The sequence below is a fragment of the Cebus imitator genome, unplaced genomic scaffold, assembly GCF_001604975.1.
Source record: "Cebus imitator isolate Cc_AM_T3 unplaced genomic scaffold, Cebus_imitator-1.0 Scaffold110, whole genome shotgun sequence".
NCBI classification, from domain to species: Eukaryota; Metazoa; Chordata; class Mammalia; order Primates; family Cebidae; genus Cebus; species Cebus imitator.
The window spans coordinates 77188-95066 of NW_016107425.1; the positions used below are offsets into that span (position 1 = coordinate 77188).

At 34.5% G+C, this 17879-nt stretch overlaps 1 protein-coding gene across 2 annotated transcripts in view; it reads left to right on the forward strand.

Moving 5' to 3' along the window:
- The window catches only part of LOC108310948 (E3 ubiquitin-protein ligase UBR3), a 99646-nt gene that overhangs the window by 68218 nt on the left and 13549 nt on the right, over positions 1 to 17879 (forward strand). For both annotated transcript variants that reach the window (XM_017538155.2, XM_017538157.2), the window contains exons 9-11: positions 5321 to 5445; positions 11306 to 11413; positions 11547 to 11672. In XM_017538155.2, coding sequence (XP_017393644.1) covers positions 5321 to 5445; positions 11306 to 11413; positions 11547 to 11672 — 359 coding nt within the window. The remainder of the gene's footprint in view (positions 1 to 5320; positions 5446 to 11305; positions 11414 to 11546; positions 11673 to 17879) is intronic.

Below are 17879 nucleotides of genomic sequence, written 5' to 3' on the forward strand. Positions count from 1 at the left end.
GTGATCACTTCTATATAATTTTTTTTTAGAGTGTTGGCAGTTTATTGGACTCAGAATTCAATTGTCTGAAGTATACTCAAAGGACCGGCATTAACTACCCTATTAATTGTTAGATGAACTTGTATCTTTTCTTGGTTCTATGTTGATTAAGGCAAATGAAACCTTATTAAACTGTTTGGATTCCTCACTCATCAAAGAGAAAATAGACTTGAGTTTATCACACAGAAAAGCACAACACAAATTGATTTTTCTTGTAGACTAGACTTTTTGGAGAGAGTCAGAGCACATGTAGTTAGTAACTCTAAAGGATAAAAGGTAAGACTAAGACGATTTGATGTCTGCATGTGATATATGCAAAGTGCTTTATGGAAGCAGTGGAATAGTATATATTTTTACAAAACATTTTAATGGTGATAGGAACAGAATAAAATGTCTAATACCTTCTTCAGATCATGTCCTGTTTACTTGTGTGCTCTTCCCCTGGGGATTTTGTTATTTTAGATATACTCTACCTTGTTTTAAAAGAAACTACAGATAATTTACTTCTAAGGCATTTCAAGTAAGTATTGATGTTCCTTTGTTCAACCTCAGGTATTTTGATAGTGTTTTGTTGTTGTTGTTTTTAAACACATTGACTTAGAGTAGATGTCTAATCCTTTTTTCTTCTTTTTAAGATTTGATAATTGTATTTAAAGGTCTTTGTTTTCTGTTTTAATGTTGGTAGTTAGCAGCCTGTTGGCCTAATATAAACCTCATGTGAGAGATTCCTTGTTTTTCTAGGTTCCTAAAAGATGTCAGTCTTACACATGGCAAGCATTCAATAAATAAATATTTGTTAAATGAACAAGTGAATGTGAGAACTTAACGCTTAAGCTTTGACTTTAAATTGCCAGTTAACAAACAATCATCTATTGATGTCCATGGGAGACTGGTTCCAGGACCCCCTGCCAATACCGAAATCCACAGGTGCTCAAGTCCGTTTCATAATATGGTGTAGTATTTGCATATAACCTACACATATCTTCTCATATACTTTAAATCTTCTCTTGATTACTTAGAATACCTAATACAATGTAAATGTTATATAAATAGTTGTTATACTATACAGTATTGTGTAGGGCATAATGAGAAGAGGAAAAAGTCTGTGTATATTCAGTACAGACACAACCACCCATTTTCTTTTCTTCCAAATACTTTTGATCTATGATTGGTTGAAGCCATGGATAAGGAACCTACAGGTACAAAGAGCTGACTGTATTTTTTTAAATGATGATAATCAAGACAGAAAAATGAACTAAAACCAGAAATTAGTACTTTTCTGCAATGAAAAGCTAAAACTATAGTGGCTATTGTTTCTTTTAGTACATTATTTCTATTTTATTATTTTATTTTGCTTTTTATAGTGTATTCTATTGTTTTGTATATTTTTTTTTTTTTTTTAACTGTTTAAGTTCTAACACCTGAATAAGATTTCTCTGCTGTAAAGCTATTTATCTCCTTTCCATAACTACTTTTGAAAGGTTTTTTTTCACTCATGTTGCCCAAGCTAGAGTACAATGGTACCATCTTGGCCGACTGCAACCTCTACCTCCTGGGTTCAAGCGATTTTCCTGCCTCAGTCTTCTGAATAGCTAGGATTACAGGTACCTACCACCATGCCTAGCTAGTTTTTTTGTGTTTTTAGTTGAGATGAGGTTTCACCATGTTGGCCAGGCTGGTCTCGAGCTCCTGACCTCCAGTGATCCACCTACTTCAGCTCGCAAAGTGCTGGGATTACAGGCGTGACCCACTGTGCCCGGCCACATTACTTCTTTTTAGTAAAAGAAAAATATATATGTGTATAGTTTAAGAAGAAGCTATACATGAGTGATGTTTTTACACAATATTAATGACTCTCTGGTTAGGATTTTTTTGTTTGTGCATAATAGACAAATTCTGTCATGTCTGTCACTTATTAAAATATGTAATTAAATGATGGAAATACTTTACTTTGATGGCACCATCCTTTCCTGGTTCTTTTATCTCTTTTTGTACCCATTTTCAGGCTCTTTTTAAATTTCTTCTTTCTCTTACCATTCTTTGAATTGTTCTTCAATTCCCGTCGTTTTCCTTAACAGTTTTATCTTCTTTCCCATAACTTTACACCTATTATCTGATGATGCTCAAATCTCTAGCTTTAGACTGCAACTCTCCAGTGAGTTCTGGACTTGAATTTTTAGACATGCCTCAAACTCAGTATATATAATGTTAATATTCCTTCTATTCACGTCTGCTCTCATCCTCTCTTCTACTTTTTAGTCAATGCTGCTACCATCTATGAGATGCCACCGTCACCCTCTACCTCCAAAGGTCCACCAAATCCTATAATTTCTGTCATCTAAATATTTCTCTAACTTGACTTATTCTGATGGTTGACTCATTGTTCTTCCTTTGTTCTGGGCATCCTGAAACTGTATGGAGGTTCCTCAAAAAACTGAAATAGAACTACTGTGTGATTCGGTAGTCCCACTTATGGGTGTATATCCTAAAGAAGTAAAAGAAGTATCTCAAAGAGATATCTGCACTCCAGTCCCATGTTCATTGCAGCTTTCATCACAATAGCCAAGATATGGAAACAACCCAAGTGTCTGTCAGTGGATGAATAAATAAAGAAAATGTGGCATATAAGTACACTGGGATATTATTTAGCCTTAAGAAAAGAAGGAAATCTTGCCATTTGTGACAGTGTGGATGAACCCATAGGATGTTGTGCTAAATGAAATAAACCAGTCACAGAGAGAGAACTACTGCATGATCTCGCTTATATGTGGAATCTAAACAAGTCAAAATAGAGAGTAGGAGGTTCACATGGGACAGGGAGTTGGGGAAAATGGGAAGCTGTTGGTCAAAGGGTACGTACTTTCAGTTATAAGATGAATAAGTTCTGGAAATCTAATATACAACATGGTGACTGTAGCTATAGTATTCTCTAGCATACTTAAAATGTACTAAGGGAAGAGATTTTACGTATTCTCAGCACGCACAGATACACACAGACATGTAACTATATGGGATGATGAATATGTTAATTGATTGTGGCCATCATTTCACAATGTATGCTTATATCAAAACTACATTGTCTACCTTCAATAATATAATTTTTGTCAATTATAACTCAGTAAAGCTGGAGGAAAAATAAAAGATCATTCTGGCTAGAATAAGGAAAGTAGATTGCAGGGAGCTGAGAGGTGATACAGATAAACTACTGTGCTGAAAAAGAATGACATAGAAGGCCTGACTGTTGTCCTTTGAAAGGCCTCTTGCAAGGTTAGGCCTTGACTGGCCTCTGGGAACTTGGGTTTCAGGAGAGCTCCTATTCCCAGAATTGATACGAGTGGCACGCTATGCCTGAACTGTTTGTACAAAGAGTGTGGTTTATGCTGAACATACCTGCTTTCCTCTTGAGAGTCTGGAATTTTTATATGTACCAGGAAGAGAGTACCTGCATGACCCCAGTAAAAACCTTGGGCACTGAGTCTCTAATGAGATCCCCTGGTATCCATTTCATACATGCCGTCACAGCTTGTTGTTGCTGGGGGAGTTTGGCACATACTGTGTGGTTCTATTGGGAGAAGACTGGAATTTTCCTCTGGACTTCACCCAATGTGCCTTTTCCCTTTGCTGATTTTAACTTTTATCCTTTTCCAGTCGTAACAGCTATGAGTATGACTCTGTACTGAGTCTTATAAGTCCTACTAGTGAATCATCAAACCTGGCAGTGGTCTTGGGGACCCCCAACACAGCCACTTTAGCTGGGATTATAGGTCTAGGCAAGAAAGGATGCAAGTCTGGTCCAGAGTGTTGAAATTGACTTGAGAGATATTTAAAAAGTAGAATTAACAGGACTTGGTGATTATTTTAATGGAGAAATTGTCAAGAATTTCTGTACTCCAACAACTGATTAAATGGTAGTATCCATTTACTAGGGGAGGAGTATAGTATAACAGAAGGAACACTGAACCTGAAGAAAAATGATTTATATGGATTCAAGTTCAGACCTGGGTGTTTATTAGCTTTGATATCACAAGCACACCTTTCTGAAGCTCAGTTATCCATTTGAGACTGTTTTGAGGATTGAATGAGACACTTGAAGAAAGTTGCTAAGTTATTAGGTAAATATAAATGTTAATTATCAATATTAAAGCTTCCATTTGTTAAGTACCTAATATGTGCCAGAAACTGCCAGGCACTTTACATATTGTTACTACTGTTTTGTATTGCTATAGTTTTTTATTTTTATTTTTGTCTTTATTTGAGGCAGGGTCACACTCCATTGCTCATGCTGGAGTTAAGGTGAATGATCTTGAATTACTATAGCCTTGACCTTCTGAGCTCAAGTAATCCTCCTGCCTCAGCCTCCTGAGTAGCTAGCATGACAGGTGCTTGTCATCACACCCAGCTATTTTTAAAATTTTTTGTAGAGATGGGGTCTTGCTGTGTTGCCCAGTCTTACTGCTATAGTCTTCATTAAACTCTGAAGCCAAAATAGTAACCTAAATATCGGGATTTTTTTCTTTTTTTTTTTTTTTCACTTTATAAGATTTATGTAATATTCCATATAATATTATCCTTGTTAAGATGTGTATCCTATAGGGGTAGATGATGTGTTGGTTTTAAACACTGTGACTCCTAAACATTGTTATTGAGCATCTGAAGCCCAGTAAGGGCATTTGCCAAGGTTTCACAGCTATTCCAAGTTTGAATGGCATTAGCACTCCGGTCTGAAAGAGAGCACCCTTTCCACTGTGCTAAATGCTCCTGGTTTACATATCCTCTGGATGAATAGAGGAATTTTGCTTTCATAATTCCAGATCCGTTGGGCAGCAAATATCATAGTACATTATAATTTCAGGCTGTCAGGTCTGTAATCCCAGCACTTTGGGAGGCTTCAGTGGGAGGATAGCTTGAGCCCAATGGACTTGAGACTAGCCTGGGGTACGTAGGGAGACCCAATCTCTACAAAAAATAAAAAATTAGTTGGGCGTGGTAGGACATGCCTGTAGTCCCAGCTACTTGGGAGGGGCAGATTAGAGCTGAGATGAGAGAATCGCTTGAGCTTGGGAGGTCGAGGCTGCAGTAAATTGTGATCACGCCACTGCACTCCAGGCACTGCACTGCCTGGGTGACAGATTGAGACCTTGTCTTAAAAACAAACGAAAAAATGATTAAGTATTGAAAACTAAAACCAGTTACATATGCAAGAAAAGGCATATATTTGTAAAACTGTCTTGAGTACAAAATATCTAAATTCCAAAGAAATAATGATTTTTTTCTCTTGCAGATCACTTTACCTGCATTGTGAAGGTACTTTTTACCCTACTGTACACACAGGCTCTTGTGGCACTCTCAGTTAAATGCAGCGAAGAAGATAGGTCATCCTGGAAACATGAAGGAGCTCTCAAAAAGGTTAGTCTCTTTCTAAGGTTTTCATTTAGCAGGTAGGTGAAGTCAATGAAGCTGGGGATATTGAGTGAATAATAGTAGGTTTTTAAAAGACAAAATGAGTTACTGGTATTTTAATTGTAAATTGAGCACCTACAGGCTAAAGAACAATGAGGCCTTCTGTAGCTGTCTCTAAACCTCCTCCTTTATCCCTTTATATTTGAGCAGTTTTGTTTTGCCTTTGTTGCAAGCCTTAAACTTAGAGAAGTTAAATAAATTGTGCTAACATAATGAACAGATGATAAAATATCTACAGACTTACCCATTTTATTTGCCACTTTTTCTTTTTGTCCCTATCCCCAATCACAATCCAAGATAGCTTTTGATGTGTACTTCTAAATTTAAAATCCTAGCTTTTTCTTTTCTTTTGTTTTTGAGACGGAGTCCCACCTAGGCTGGAGTGCAGTGACACAATCTCGGCACACTGCAACCTCCGCCTCCTGGGTTCAAGCAATTCTCCTGCCTCAGACTCCCTAGTAGCTGGGACTGCAGGTGCCCGCCACCATGGTCAGCTAATTTTTGTGTTTTTAGGAGAGATGGGGTTTCACTATGTTGACCAGGCTGGTCTCAAACTCCTGACCTCATGATCTGCTTGCCTCAGCCTTTCAAAGTGCTAGGATTACAGGTGTGAGCCACCATGCCTGGCCAATTCTAGCCTTTTCTTAATTATGCCTCTTGAAAATACTACCTTTTTTCATGTTAGAATATATACAAGTTTAGCAAACTCAAAGGAGCTCAGTTTAAGCAAAATTATGCAAACCATTTAGAAAAATTATGTTACTTAAATGTAAATACTTTCAGTAGCTTGAGAACAAATGAGATGCTATAGAGCTTTAGAACCAAAGAACTGACTGAGTGGTTCAGCTTAGAATTAGAAAAAAGAAAATTGCTTCAGTGTTTATTTGTAGAAGTTGGTAGGAAAAATATAATAGGTGTAGTATAAATTGAACCTTTTGATTGACTCACAGTCTTAAGGGGTTTTTAACACTCATTACAACTTTTTTTGTTAAAATCATATCTACTTGTATCAAAGGAGAGAGAACCAATTATAAATACATAAAATGTATTCTATATAATGAATAAATACATAAAATGTATGCAATATAACAATAAACTTATCAGTTTATTCTCAAATCATTATTATGTGTAGATTTAATATGGTATCATCACAAAGTTCACTATATCTTAATTATGGGTTAAGGATAATGATGGATTATGTGTCAGTTGGCCATCAAACCCAAGTACAAGGCCAATCTCCTGTCGTTAAATAGAGATGTTACTTTTTTAATCAAAGCATAACTTGTCTAAGTCTCAGCTTTCTCAAAGGTAAATGAAAGGTTTGGACCATGTGATTTATAAGGGCCCCTCTATTTCAATTCTGTTATTCTAAATTCTCAAAATGAATTTCTGTGTTTTTGAAAGATTTTTTTCGGCTGGTTCCTGGTTAATTCTTGGATAGTTTTGCTTTTTGTAATTATCTTTATTTTTCCTAATTTTTTTTTTTTTTTTTTTTTTTTTTNTTTGAGACAGAATCTTACTCTATTGCCCAGGCTGGAGTGCAGTGGTATGATCAGGGCTCACTGCAGCCTCAACCCCCTGGGCTCAAGGGATTCTCCCTCAGCCTCACCGAGTAGTTGGAATTATAGGCGTGTGCCGCCACAACTGGCTGATTTTTTTTGTAGTTTTGGTAGAGCTAGGGTTTTAACATGTTGCTCAGGCTGGTCTCAAATTCCTGGACTAAAGGAAATCTGCCTGCCTTGGCCTACCAAAGTGCTGTGATTACAATCATGAGCCACCTTGCCTAGCCTATTTTTCCTAAATATTCTTTTAATTTTGCTGACTGCAATCTCTGTTATTTGGATTGTTAGTATTCAAATAGTATTCAAATCAGGTATATTAGGTTTCTGTGTTGTGCCATTTAAATATGCTTCCTTAGTAAGCTGTCTAATCATTAAAATTACACATTTAAGAAATTTGCTGATACAATTTGTATCTAACTCTATTTATTAACAATTGTAAATCTATGAAGGGAGGAACATGATGTAATTTTGTTAACTTTTTGGTCCAGTTTTTTTCTTAACCTCATAATTGTTATTTTTAAAAAACACTTAATAAAATACTTTATATGAGACAGATTCTTATCAGAACATTAATTAGAAGTATATTGGCTTATAGCCATATAAATATATATTAGTATATTAATTTATAGCTATATAAGTACATAATTTTCTTTAGTGAAAGAAAATTAAAAATTATGATAGTCCGTAGGTTTACTACATGTTATTAGCTTTTTCTACAATAGACATAAACATTTAGATACATCACAGATTGTAAATACTTGTAATACAAACAACTATACTGTAAAACACTATTTTGTGTTAGGAATTTAAGCATCTGTGGATTTTGGTTTCCAAGGTGGGTTCCTGGAACCCATTCGTCATGGAAACTGAGAGACAACATATTTATGAGTGATGAAATATACCACTGTGACCTCTGTAACTATTTAGATTTCTGCATCATTGATTCCTCTTATTTTTTTTTCACTTTCTTATTTACATCTTATCTCACCCCTTTTCTTCCTTCTTGTCTTCCTTACTTTATTGAATTTCACTGATTTGCCTCATCTCTTTAATTGCTTATGTTTGGCATAATAATTGTAATGAAAACGTATTTTTGCCAGATCTATTCTGGCCTATGGTAATAAAAATATAGGTATTATATATTTTTTGAGGGGATAATTTGATAATGAGATTTAGTTTTGAAAAAGTCATTATTACAGTTAATATAAATCATACTTTTTTGGTCAATGGAATTTCTACTAAGAGTCTTTATACTAGAATTTCTTTTCTTTTTTTCTTCCTTCTTTTTCCTTTTCCTTTTCTTTCTTTTCTCCTCCTCCTCCTTTCTTCCATCTCTTCTTCCTCTTCCTCTTCTTCTTCCTTCTTCCTTCCTCCTCCTTCTTTCTTCTTTTTTTTGACAGGGTCTCATTCTGTTGCCCAGGTTGGAGTGCAGTGGCATGATTATGGATCACTGCAACCTCAAACTCCCGGGCTCAAGCAACCCTCCCACCTCAGCCTCTGAAGTAGCTAGGACTACAGGCACACACCACCACACCTGGCTAACTTTCCCATTTTTTGTGGAGAGGAAGTCTTGCTGTGTTGCCCAGGCTGGTCTTGAACTCTAGGCCTCAAGCAATCCTCCTACTTTGGCCTCCCAAAGTGCTGGGATTACAGGCATGAGCCACCACGCCCAGCCTACTAGAATTTCTTAATCTGGGATCCTTGGATAGATTTTGTTGTTTTGTTTGCTGGGGTGTGATGTCATAGCATCTAAAATACACTGAAAGTTTCGGTCACTTCAAAAAGTTTAAGAAGCACTATAATTTAGACAAAGTTCTCTACCCGGCACAGACTGTCTTGAATCTCTTGACTCTTTAACCCGCATACTTTTGCCACCTCCCCCTTAGGATTCTTTTTATCTCAATTTTAAGTCTTTCATCCGTGTTCTCAGAAACCATCTTTTTTAAGCTTCATAAGCCTACTTTTTCGTTTATTCAAAGATTGCCTATACAAAGTATGTTTTCTTAATACTTTGTATCGGGAAGGCTTCTCAATACAAAGCAGTGAACATTATGTTATATTTAACTTTCTGATATGATATAAAACTTGCCATATGTAAAATAAGTGCTTGAAAGTATTTGATAATAATGACTTAAAAGTTAGTATCACTCAGTGACTTACTTAGTTGATCTGAACAGAAATACTTTTCTGTTGTACTCTTTGAATCTTTTACTCAAAAAAGTATATTGAATTTAGGAAGCTTTTAGGCTGAATTGTATATTTAGAGAAACTCAACTATGCCACCTTGATTAATAAATAGCAGATCTATGGTAGTATTTTGAGTTTTCTACAAATCTATGATAGTGTTTGGGTTTAGGTGAACTCTGCCTATTTTAAGAGATAATTTACTTAAATCAGTTTTAAAAACATGATACATTGCTGTTTTGATATTTAATTCGGTATTGATTCTTGTGAATTATATGTAATCTCTAGGTAATTATATTTAACCAATAATCATACTGTTGATTAATTAGGTAAGGGTGGGGTGAGTCACGTGATACAAGGAGAACCATTGCAGAGTCAGAGTCATTTGTATATTTTAGAGTCAGGACATAATACTACATGGCTGAGTGAACATGACAGAAAGCACAGGAGTAATTTAAAGATAATGCAAAGAACTGATTATCAAAAGAGGCACACCCAAGCAAGTTCCAAGGTCCAATATTCCATAACTTCAGTATTAGTAAAACAAATCTTATCAGTTAATTAGCAGGTATTTCTTACTCAGATTTTTGTTATGCAGAGGGACACATGGAAAATAAAAAGCATAGTTCCCAATATTTTGGAATTTACAGTCTAGTTGGAAAGAGCACAGTAACATGAATGACACAATGAGGAACTATAGAAAAAACAAGTATCATCAAATAATAAATTATGTGGTCCAAACTATCTTGCCTTAAAAGTTTAGGTTAAACTTAATTTTGTGATGTTTATCCCTTCCTATATTTTAGGATTTTTTTTTTTTTTTTTTTTTCTCGAGACGGAGTCTTGCTCTCTTGCCCAGGCTGGAGTGCAGTGGCATGATCTCAGCTCACCACAACCTCTTCCTCCCAGGTTCAAGTGATTCTCCTGCCTCGACCTCACAAGTAGCTTAGACTGTAGGCACTATGCCCAGCTAATTTTTGTATTTTTAGTAGAGATGGAGTTTCACTATGTTAGTCAGGGTTTCACTGTGTTGGTCAGGCTGGTCTCGACCTCATGATCCTCCTACCTCAGCCTCCCAAGGTGCTGGGATTACAGGCATGAGCCACCATGCCCAGCCATTAGGATTTTAAATGTATAGTTAATAAGTAGAATAAAAGACATCATAGAAATTATTATTTTATCCCAATTTACATTTTATGGTAATTTGCATGTTATACTTTGTATTTCCATGAATATAAAAAGAGGTGCATTTCATGCATAAAGATTTTATTGAAATAAATAAATCTGAAATAAATTTGAATTCATAAAAAGCATTATTTTTCCTTTCTTATAAAAATAGAAGTAGTCACTAAGATCAACTTGTAGACTGTGACTTAATGTCATTATCTGCATAGTCTGTAATAAGTATATTGTCCTATTCTATTTTTATAGTATACTATTTTAATAAATCCTCAAAGACATTTGAGGGAAATTGTAAATGAAAAAAATTTGTGGTCTATATTTTTTCTATTGTTTGCATATGTTATACTGCTATAATAACTATATATTTTTTAATTTGGCTCTTTTCACATTGTAAACTTTTTTTGTACAGCTTAAATTTGTCATACTCATTGCTTGGAAAATGTTTTTATGTTGGCATTCCATTATTTAGGTAACAGCCTCACTTTCGTTGGTCATTTCTAGTTTATTGCTATAACAGTGCTGTAGTGGATGTCTTGCACATATAGCTATTTTTTTTCTTTTGGATTATATCTCTACGAAGAATTCCCAAGGGTGGGAATTACTGGGCCAAAAAATATGACTTACATATGTTCATTTACATTTAATTATGTAATTTATCTGCTGTCTTTTAAAGAAGTATTGGAATAGCTTTGACCACCTACCCAGTTTCATTGTGAATCCAGAGGTGTAAAATTTTACCTGAATTTTGAAGAATTGAAGCTCATATGCTTGAAAAGTAATATAATCACAGTTTTACTCTTCTCATTAAAAATTATTTCCAATGTAAATTTTTTATAATTTTCAGTGACCAGTGTAACTAATATTTTAATTTTCTCCAGAATGCATGTGATGCAGAAAAGTCTTATGAAGTGTTACTGAGCTTTGTGATAAGTGAACTATCTAAAGGAAAGTTATACCATGAAGAAGGAACTCAGGAGTGTGCAATGGTATGCTTTTGCTAAAATCAGATATAGCGGTTATTTAGTAAAAAAAATTTAAAATTTTGCCATTACGAATGTAATTTTTAAAGACTTTATTGATTATAGACTGACTCGTTCATATTTTCTTTTTTAACTTTAGGTTAACCCCACTGCTTGGTCTCCGGAATTCATGGAAAAATACTTACAGGACTTCTGCTTACCTTTTCTCAGAATTACCAGCCTTCTTCAGCACCACCTTTTTGGGGAAGATTTACCTAGCTGCCAGGTATAATTTGGGATATGCAATAGGGAGCCTTGTTTTTATACTAAGCTATTTTATTTTTTGAGTATACTGTTATGATAGTACATATGTAACTGTCATATGAATATATGTTAGTCTAGCTTAAAGGAATAAATATTTAGGATATTTACTATTTTTGTTATATTTGTATTTGTTAACATCCACCCATGTTTATCATATTACTACTAATGTTGGATATTTGAGCAGTTTTGGATTAGATCAAGATAATGCATGCCCAGTACTTGATGAATAAGATCATGGGATTCAATCTTACTGATATTTATATCCCTAACATCATCTGCTTATAATATTCTTTTAAAAGTTATGTTGGTCAGAAAACTGATTGTTTGAAGATATGACAGCATTTATAACAGTATTCAGTTTGTAGCCAGTTGTATTAAAACTTGGGTGAATGAATTATCGCTGGTTTAATCTATTTCATAAAACTGTGGATCAATATGAGTAGTCAAGAAAGTGACAGGGTAGGAAAGCAAAAGGTAAGTAAACTCAAAGTGTGCTTATAGGAATGTGATCCTGACTTATCTGCCATTCAATTCTAGGGAATTTGGTATAGGAATTAAACATTTATCATATTTATGGCCTTTGAATCCTGCAGTATATCACAATTAAGCAGTTTTATGTTACCTCTTTCTTAAATAATTTACCATTACATTAAATAGTTCGAATTCTTTGATTTTTATCGAGTGCTTCAAGATAAATCCTGCATATTTGTCAACAAAACATTCTTTTTAGAGTTATAAGATGTTGAATAAATTTTTTTAAATAATCATTCATTAGATTTTTTTTCACAGTTTTTAAAATTTACATTTTAAAAAAGTATGTTTCTTTTTTGGCATATGAGCATCCTCAAGCATGGAGAAGATTAACCAAAGAAAATCAGCTTATTTCATGAGCTGTGCTTATTTCACATTTAAAGGCCATTGGCTGTGGTTCTCTCTGTTCTTGTTACCTTACGGCTTATTTTGTCATTTGTTTTTATGAGGAAGTATTTTTTGCCCATAAGTTGGAAAGTGCCTGGAGGTCTTGAGCGGGGCATTGAAAGTTGGTCTGGTGTTTTGAGTATACAGAAATGCCTGTAGTGGAGTACCACATATGTGCTTAGACCAACAAAGAAATACACTGAATATGGTGCATAAAAAGGAACGGTGTGACATAGTAAAGAAAGAGATTAAAATATAGTTTTGATGGATCTTGAATTTCACATGAGGGAATTTGGACCATTGAAAGATGTTAGACAAAAATATGCTGTGTCTAAAATTTTGTTTCAGAATAAAACCTCATTCTAGTATAAAACAGATTGTGGAGAGTGAAGAATTGAGAGATGGGAACAGAAAGACCAGTTAGGAAAGGACATGTTAGGAATAGAAGAGGCTAGAGAGCGATTATAGATTTCAGAGATAAAATAGGATTTGACAACTAGTTGAATGTGTGAGAGTCAAGAGAAAAGGAAGAGTCACATTGTACTTGTTTCTTGAGCCTGAGAGACTTGAACTTTTATGAAAAAGTTAATAGAAGGAGGAAGTACAGGGCAGATGTGTGGGGGCTGAAGTGAATGAAAGTACTTTGTGTATATTCAGGTTGAGGGGGCAGTTGAATCCCTTAGGTGGACCTGTTCAACTGAAGTGAGAAGAGTGAGATCAGAGCTTTAGATGGAAATTTATTCTCCTTTTATTTAGTTTCTGTCATCTGTGTAATCTTACTTTGTTTGTGTATATAGTAGTACCCCCTTAAATGTGATTTTGCTTTCTGTGGTTTTTGTTACCCATGGTTAACTGCAATTTGAAAATATTAAACAGAAAATTCCAGAAAGAAACTATTCATATGTTTTAAATTGCACACCATTCTGAGTAACATGATGAAATCTCATGCTGTCCTGTCTGGGACATAAATCTTGTCTCACACTGTCCTACCTGGGACATAAATCATCTCTTTGTCCAGCATATTCATGCTGTGGTATTTCAATATATTTTTATTCCACATTCTACTGATTATTCATTGATGAACATCTAGGCTGCCTCCAACTCTTTGCTTCTGTGGAAGCAAAATAACTGCTGCTATGAACCTAATGTTTTGTATATTTTAATATAAATATTTCTTTAATACAATGTTTCTCTAGGCCCTGTACCAGCTATGGGATTGTGGGAGCCATAGGGTACATTCTGCTTATTTGTTTTTCTAAATGGCTGCTCATGGTTTATATTCCCATTTGCAATGCAAGAGGATTCTTGTTTTCCCCCATATACTTGCCAGTACTTCTTCTTAGCTGGTGTGTAATGTTTGGCAGTCAGTTGAGTACAAGGCATATGCTTCTGGTTAAATTAATTTGCATTTCTCTCATTATAAATGCAGTTGATGATATATTCACATACTTAGCCATTTACATTTCCATCTGTATACTTTCTGTTCCTAGTCTGGCCATTTTTTATAAGTGGGTGTCTGTGATTGTCTTCATTCTGTTTTTAAGCATAGTAGATAGCTTTTCACTGGCTTTTGTTTGTTTAGTCATAGTATCCTTTGTGGAACATAAATTTTTTAGTTTAATGTTGTTAGAACTATTACTTTTTTCTTTATGACTTGTACTTTTAGAATCTTGTTTTAAAGATCTTTTTTCATCATATACCCCAGAAATATATACACCTACTATGTACCCACAAAAATTAAAAATTAAAAAATCTTTTCCAGCCTGAAATTATAAATTTATTGTGTATTTTTGTCTATTATTTTTATAGTTTTATCTTCACATTTAGATTTTTAATTCAGTCTAGAGTTTATTTTGTGGTGTGGTATGAGGTAAAGCTCTAATTTTTTTCTATCTTTGATAAGACTGTTTTTCCAACACTATGTACAAATTATTTATGAGTAAATTAATATAATAATCTGACTTTTTGGACTGATTTCTCATGGTATCAAATTTTTATGTTTCTGGATTATTTATTGTATACTATTGAGCTATTTGCTTCTGTAAACTAGTAGCAGTCTGTTTTAATTACTGTGGTTTTATCATAGGCATTATATCTGATAGTGTGAATATCCATTTATTCTTGACTAATTTTTTTTCTTTTTGCTGTGTATGAGTTTTTATTCTTACATATGTTTTTTAATCAGTTTGTCAAGTTACTTCCCAAATTCTACAAGATGTTAGATTAGAATTATCTTGAAGTTACAATTTTAAGACATTGAACATGGTTTGTATCTTCATTTAGTCAGGTCTTTTAATACTTATTTTTTTGGAAACAGTCTCACTCTGTTGCCCAGGCTGGAGTGCAGTGGCACGATCTCAGCTTGTTTCAACCTCTGCCTCCTGGGTTCAAGCGATTCTTGTGCCCCAGCCTCCCAAGTAGCTGAGATTATAGGCGTGTACCACCACACCCAGCTAATGTTCTACCTTTTTAGTGGAGACAGGGTTTCACCATGTTGGTCAGGCAGGCTGGTCTCAAATTCTTGACCTCAAGTGACCTGCCCATCTCAGCTCCCAAAGTGCTGGGATTACAACACTTTTAACAGAAATTTTTAATTGTCTAAGTCTGGAGCATTTTTTATAAAGCTCATCCTAGCAGCTTTATGGTTGCGATTTCTGTTTAAATGATATCTTCTGTTACATTATCTGATTACTTTTTACTGGTATGTAAGAATACCACTGATTTTTGTGTAGTCTTGTGACTGGCCCCTTGCCAAAGTTTTTTATTAGTTCTAATAATTTGCCTTTTTATTCTTTTAGGTATTCTATATAATTATCATATAATCTGAAAACTGTATGTCCCTTTTTATGTCTTTATTTCTCTGTTGTCGTAGTGCACATCCAGTACTATTTTGAGTCGTGGAAGTAATAGGTAGCACCCCAACCTTCCCCCACCCCCAAAAATGCTTCTATGTTTCCCATAGCTTTTTTTACTTCTATTATAAATGGAATCATTTAAGAATTATGTTTTCTATGTGTTGCTAAAATGTAGAAACTTAACTGGAATTTTGGAACATTAATCTTAGACATTCAGCTGTCCTGCTAAATTCAGTTATTTCTAAAAGTCTGGAGACTCTCAAGCTTAGCAGTTCGTTTTTTAATCAAACATTTTGTTAAGCATAGGAAATAAGAATGGTAACTAGTAGATGTTCTAACACAGCAAGCTTGTTCTCCACAGTAATCTATTAGACTTCCTAATTTAGTTAAATATCTTAAGCTAGCGCTATTTCTACTACCATATTAGGACTAATAATAGTAACCTACATAGTTCCCTTATCTTTTCTCACTTCTTAAATGAATCTGTCTCATTTATTCTCTAACTCTGAAATTCTAAATAGAGCAGCTTCAGGTAACTTTTAAATTCCGTAACATTGTTTGTAAAGTAGTTTGTGTATATGCATTTTTATTGGAAGCAAATAGTTATAAGATTCTTACAGGGGCTTATGATTATCTGCCCCCACCCACCTCCATAAAAGTTGAAGAACATTAATATATCTCCTTTAATTATTTTTTCTTCTTCTGTCAAAATAATTTTCCCATGAAAAATAATGATAGCTAGCATTTACTTTACATTGACTACATGCTAAGCACTGTTTAAGTGCTTTGCATTTAAATTCATTTAAACTTCATTATAACAGAGGTAGCTGTTACAATCCTCACTTTATAGACAAGGAAGCAGGAACATAGAGATAAAGTAACTTGCTCAAGATTCACACCGCGTAAGTAAGTAAAGCAGGCAGAATTTGAAAACATTTAGATTCGACCCTGACCCTGCACTGTTAGCATCTGGACCCAAGTTATGCTGTTCCTTGTCACACAAAACATTTTTTGAGAATTATAGGTAATTTTCTAGTATTAAGTCTATAAAAACTACTACAATATTGCTTACTCTACTCCCTTTATCTCAATCTAACCATCAATACTCTACTAGAGACATTTCTTATAATAATATGTGATTGATTTGTTGGCAGCTGACTATACGTAATGGGATGGCAAAAAATAAAAATATCTTAAACATTCATCAATGAGAAATTGGCTGCATAGATTGTGGTTTATTCATGCAATGGAATACTCTGTAGTAAAGATGAGGAAGTTTTCTATATTCTTACATGGAAAGATCTCAAAGATGAATAACTAAAAGAAGGCAATTCAGAGAGGGGAGAAATAGTGGTATTTATATTGCTTGTATGTATAAGATACTCTGGAAAGATACATAAATTATGTCTAGTTGTAGATGTTGGGGTAGTGAATGTAAGAATTTAATAGAAAGGAAACGATGGTGGAGAGACTTTTTTGCTAATGATATCTTTTTATTCTTCTTGATTTTTATTTATTTACTCGTCTACTTACTTATTTACTTATTTATTTTGAGATGGAGTCTTGCTCTGTCACCCAGGCTGGAGTGCAGTGGCACAATCTCGGCTAACTGCAGCCTCCGCCTCCTGGGTTCAAACAACTCTCCTGCCTCAGCCTCCCAAGTAGCTGGGATTATAGGTGCATGCCACCATGCTTGGCTAGTTTTTTGTATTTTTAGTAGAGACGGGATTTCACCATGTTGGCCAGGCTGGGCTTGAACTCCTGACCACGTGATCCGCCGCCTCGGCCTCCCAAAGTGCTGGGAATACAGGCATGAGACACCGTGCCCGGCCTACTTCTTGAGTTTTCAATAGTATAGATATATTATTGCAACAATTAAATTTACAGAGAAGGAAAAATGTATTTGGGAAGGAGTAAGCAGTGTTTTCACATTTTCCAACATTCAGAAAGTACAAAAAGACTCTATGAAGTATTTCCCTTTTATCCCTTTCCCTAGCTACTCAGTAGTTGCTATCAATCACTGTCCATTTCTTTTGTATTATTCCAGAGACATTTTATGCCTATACAAATTCATGTGTGTAAAGGCATATATTTTTTTCTTTTAGCTCCCTTTTTGCACACAGTTCTGCATCTTGCATTTTTTGGCTATTAGTATATCTTGGAGACTATTTCATATTCAGTACACGAAGACCTCCTTCATTCTGTTTTATAGCTTCAGAAATTTAATTGTATGATATATTGAGTGTATTTAATCAGTCAGCTGTTAATAAACATTTGGATTATTTCTAACCCTTTGCCATTTATAAATGATACCACAGTGAATAATAGTACACATATGTTATTTTGCATGTTTTCAATTATATTTTTAGGATAAATTCTTTTTTTTTTTTTTTTTT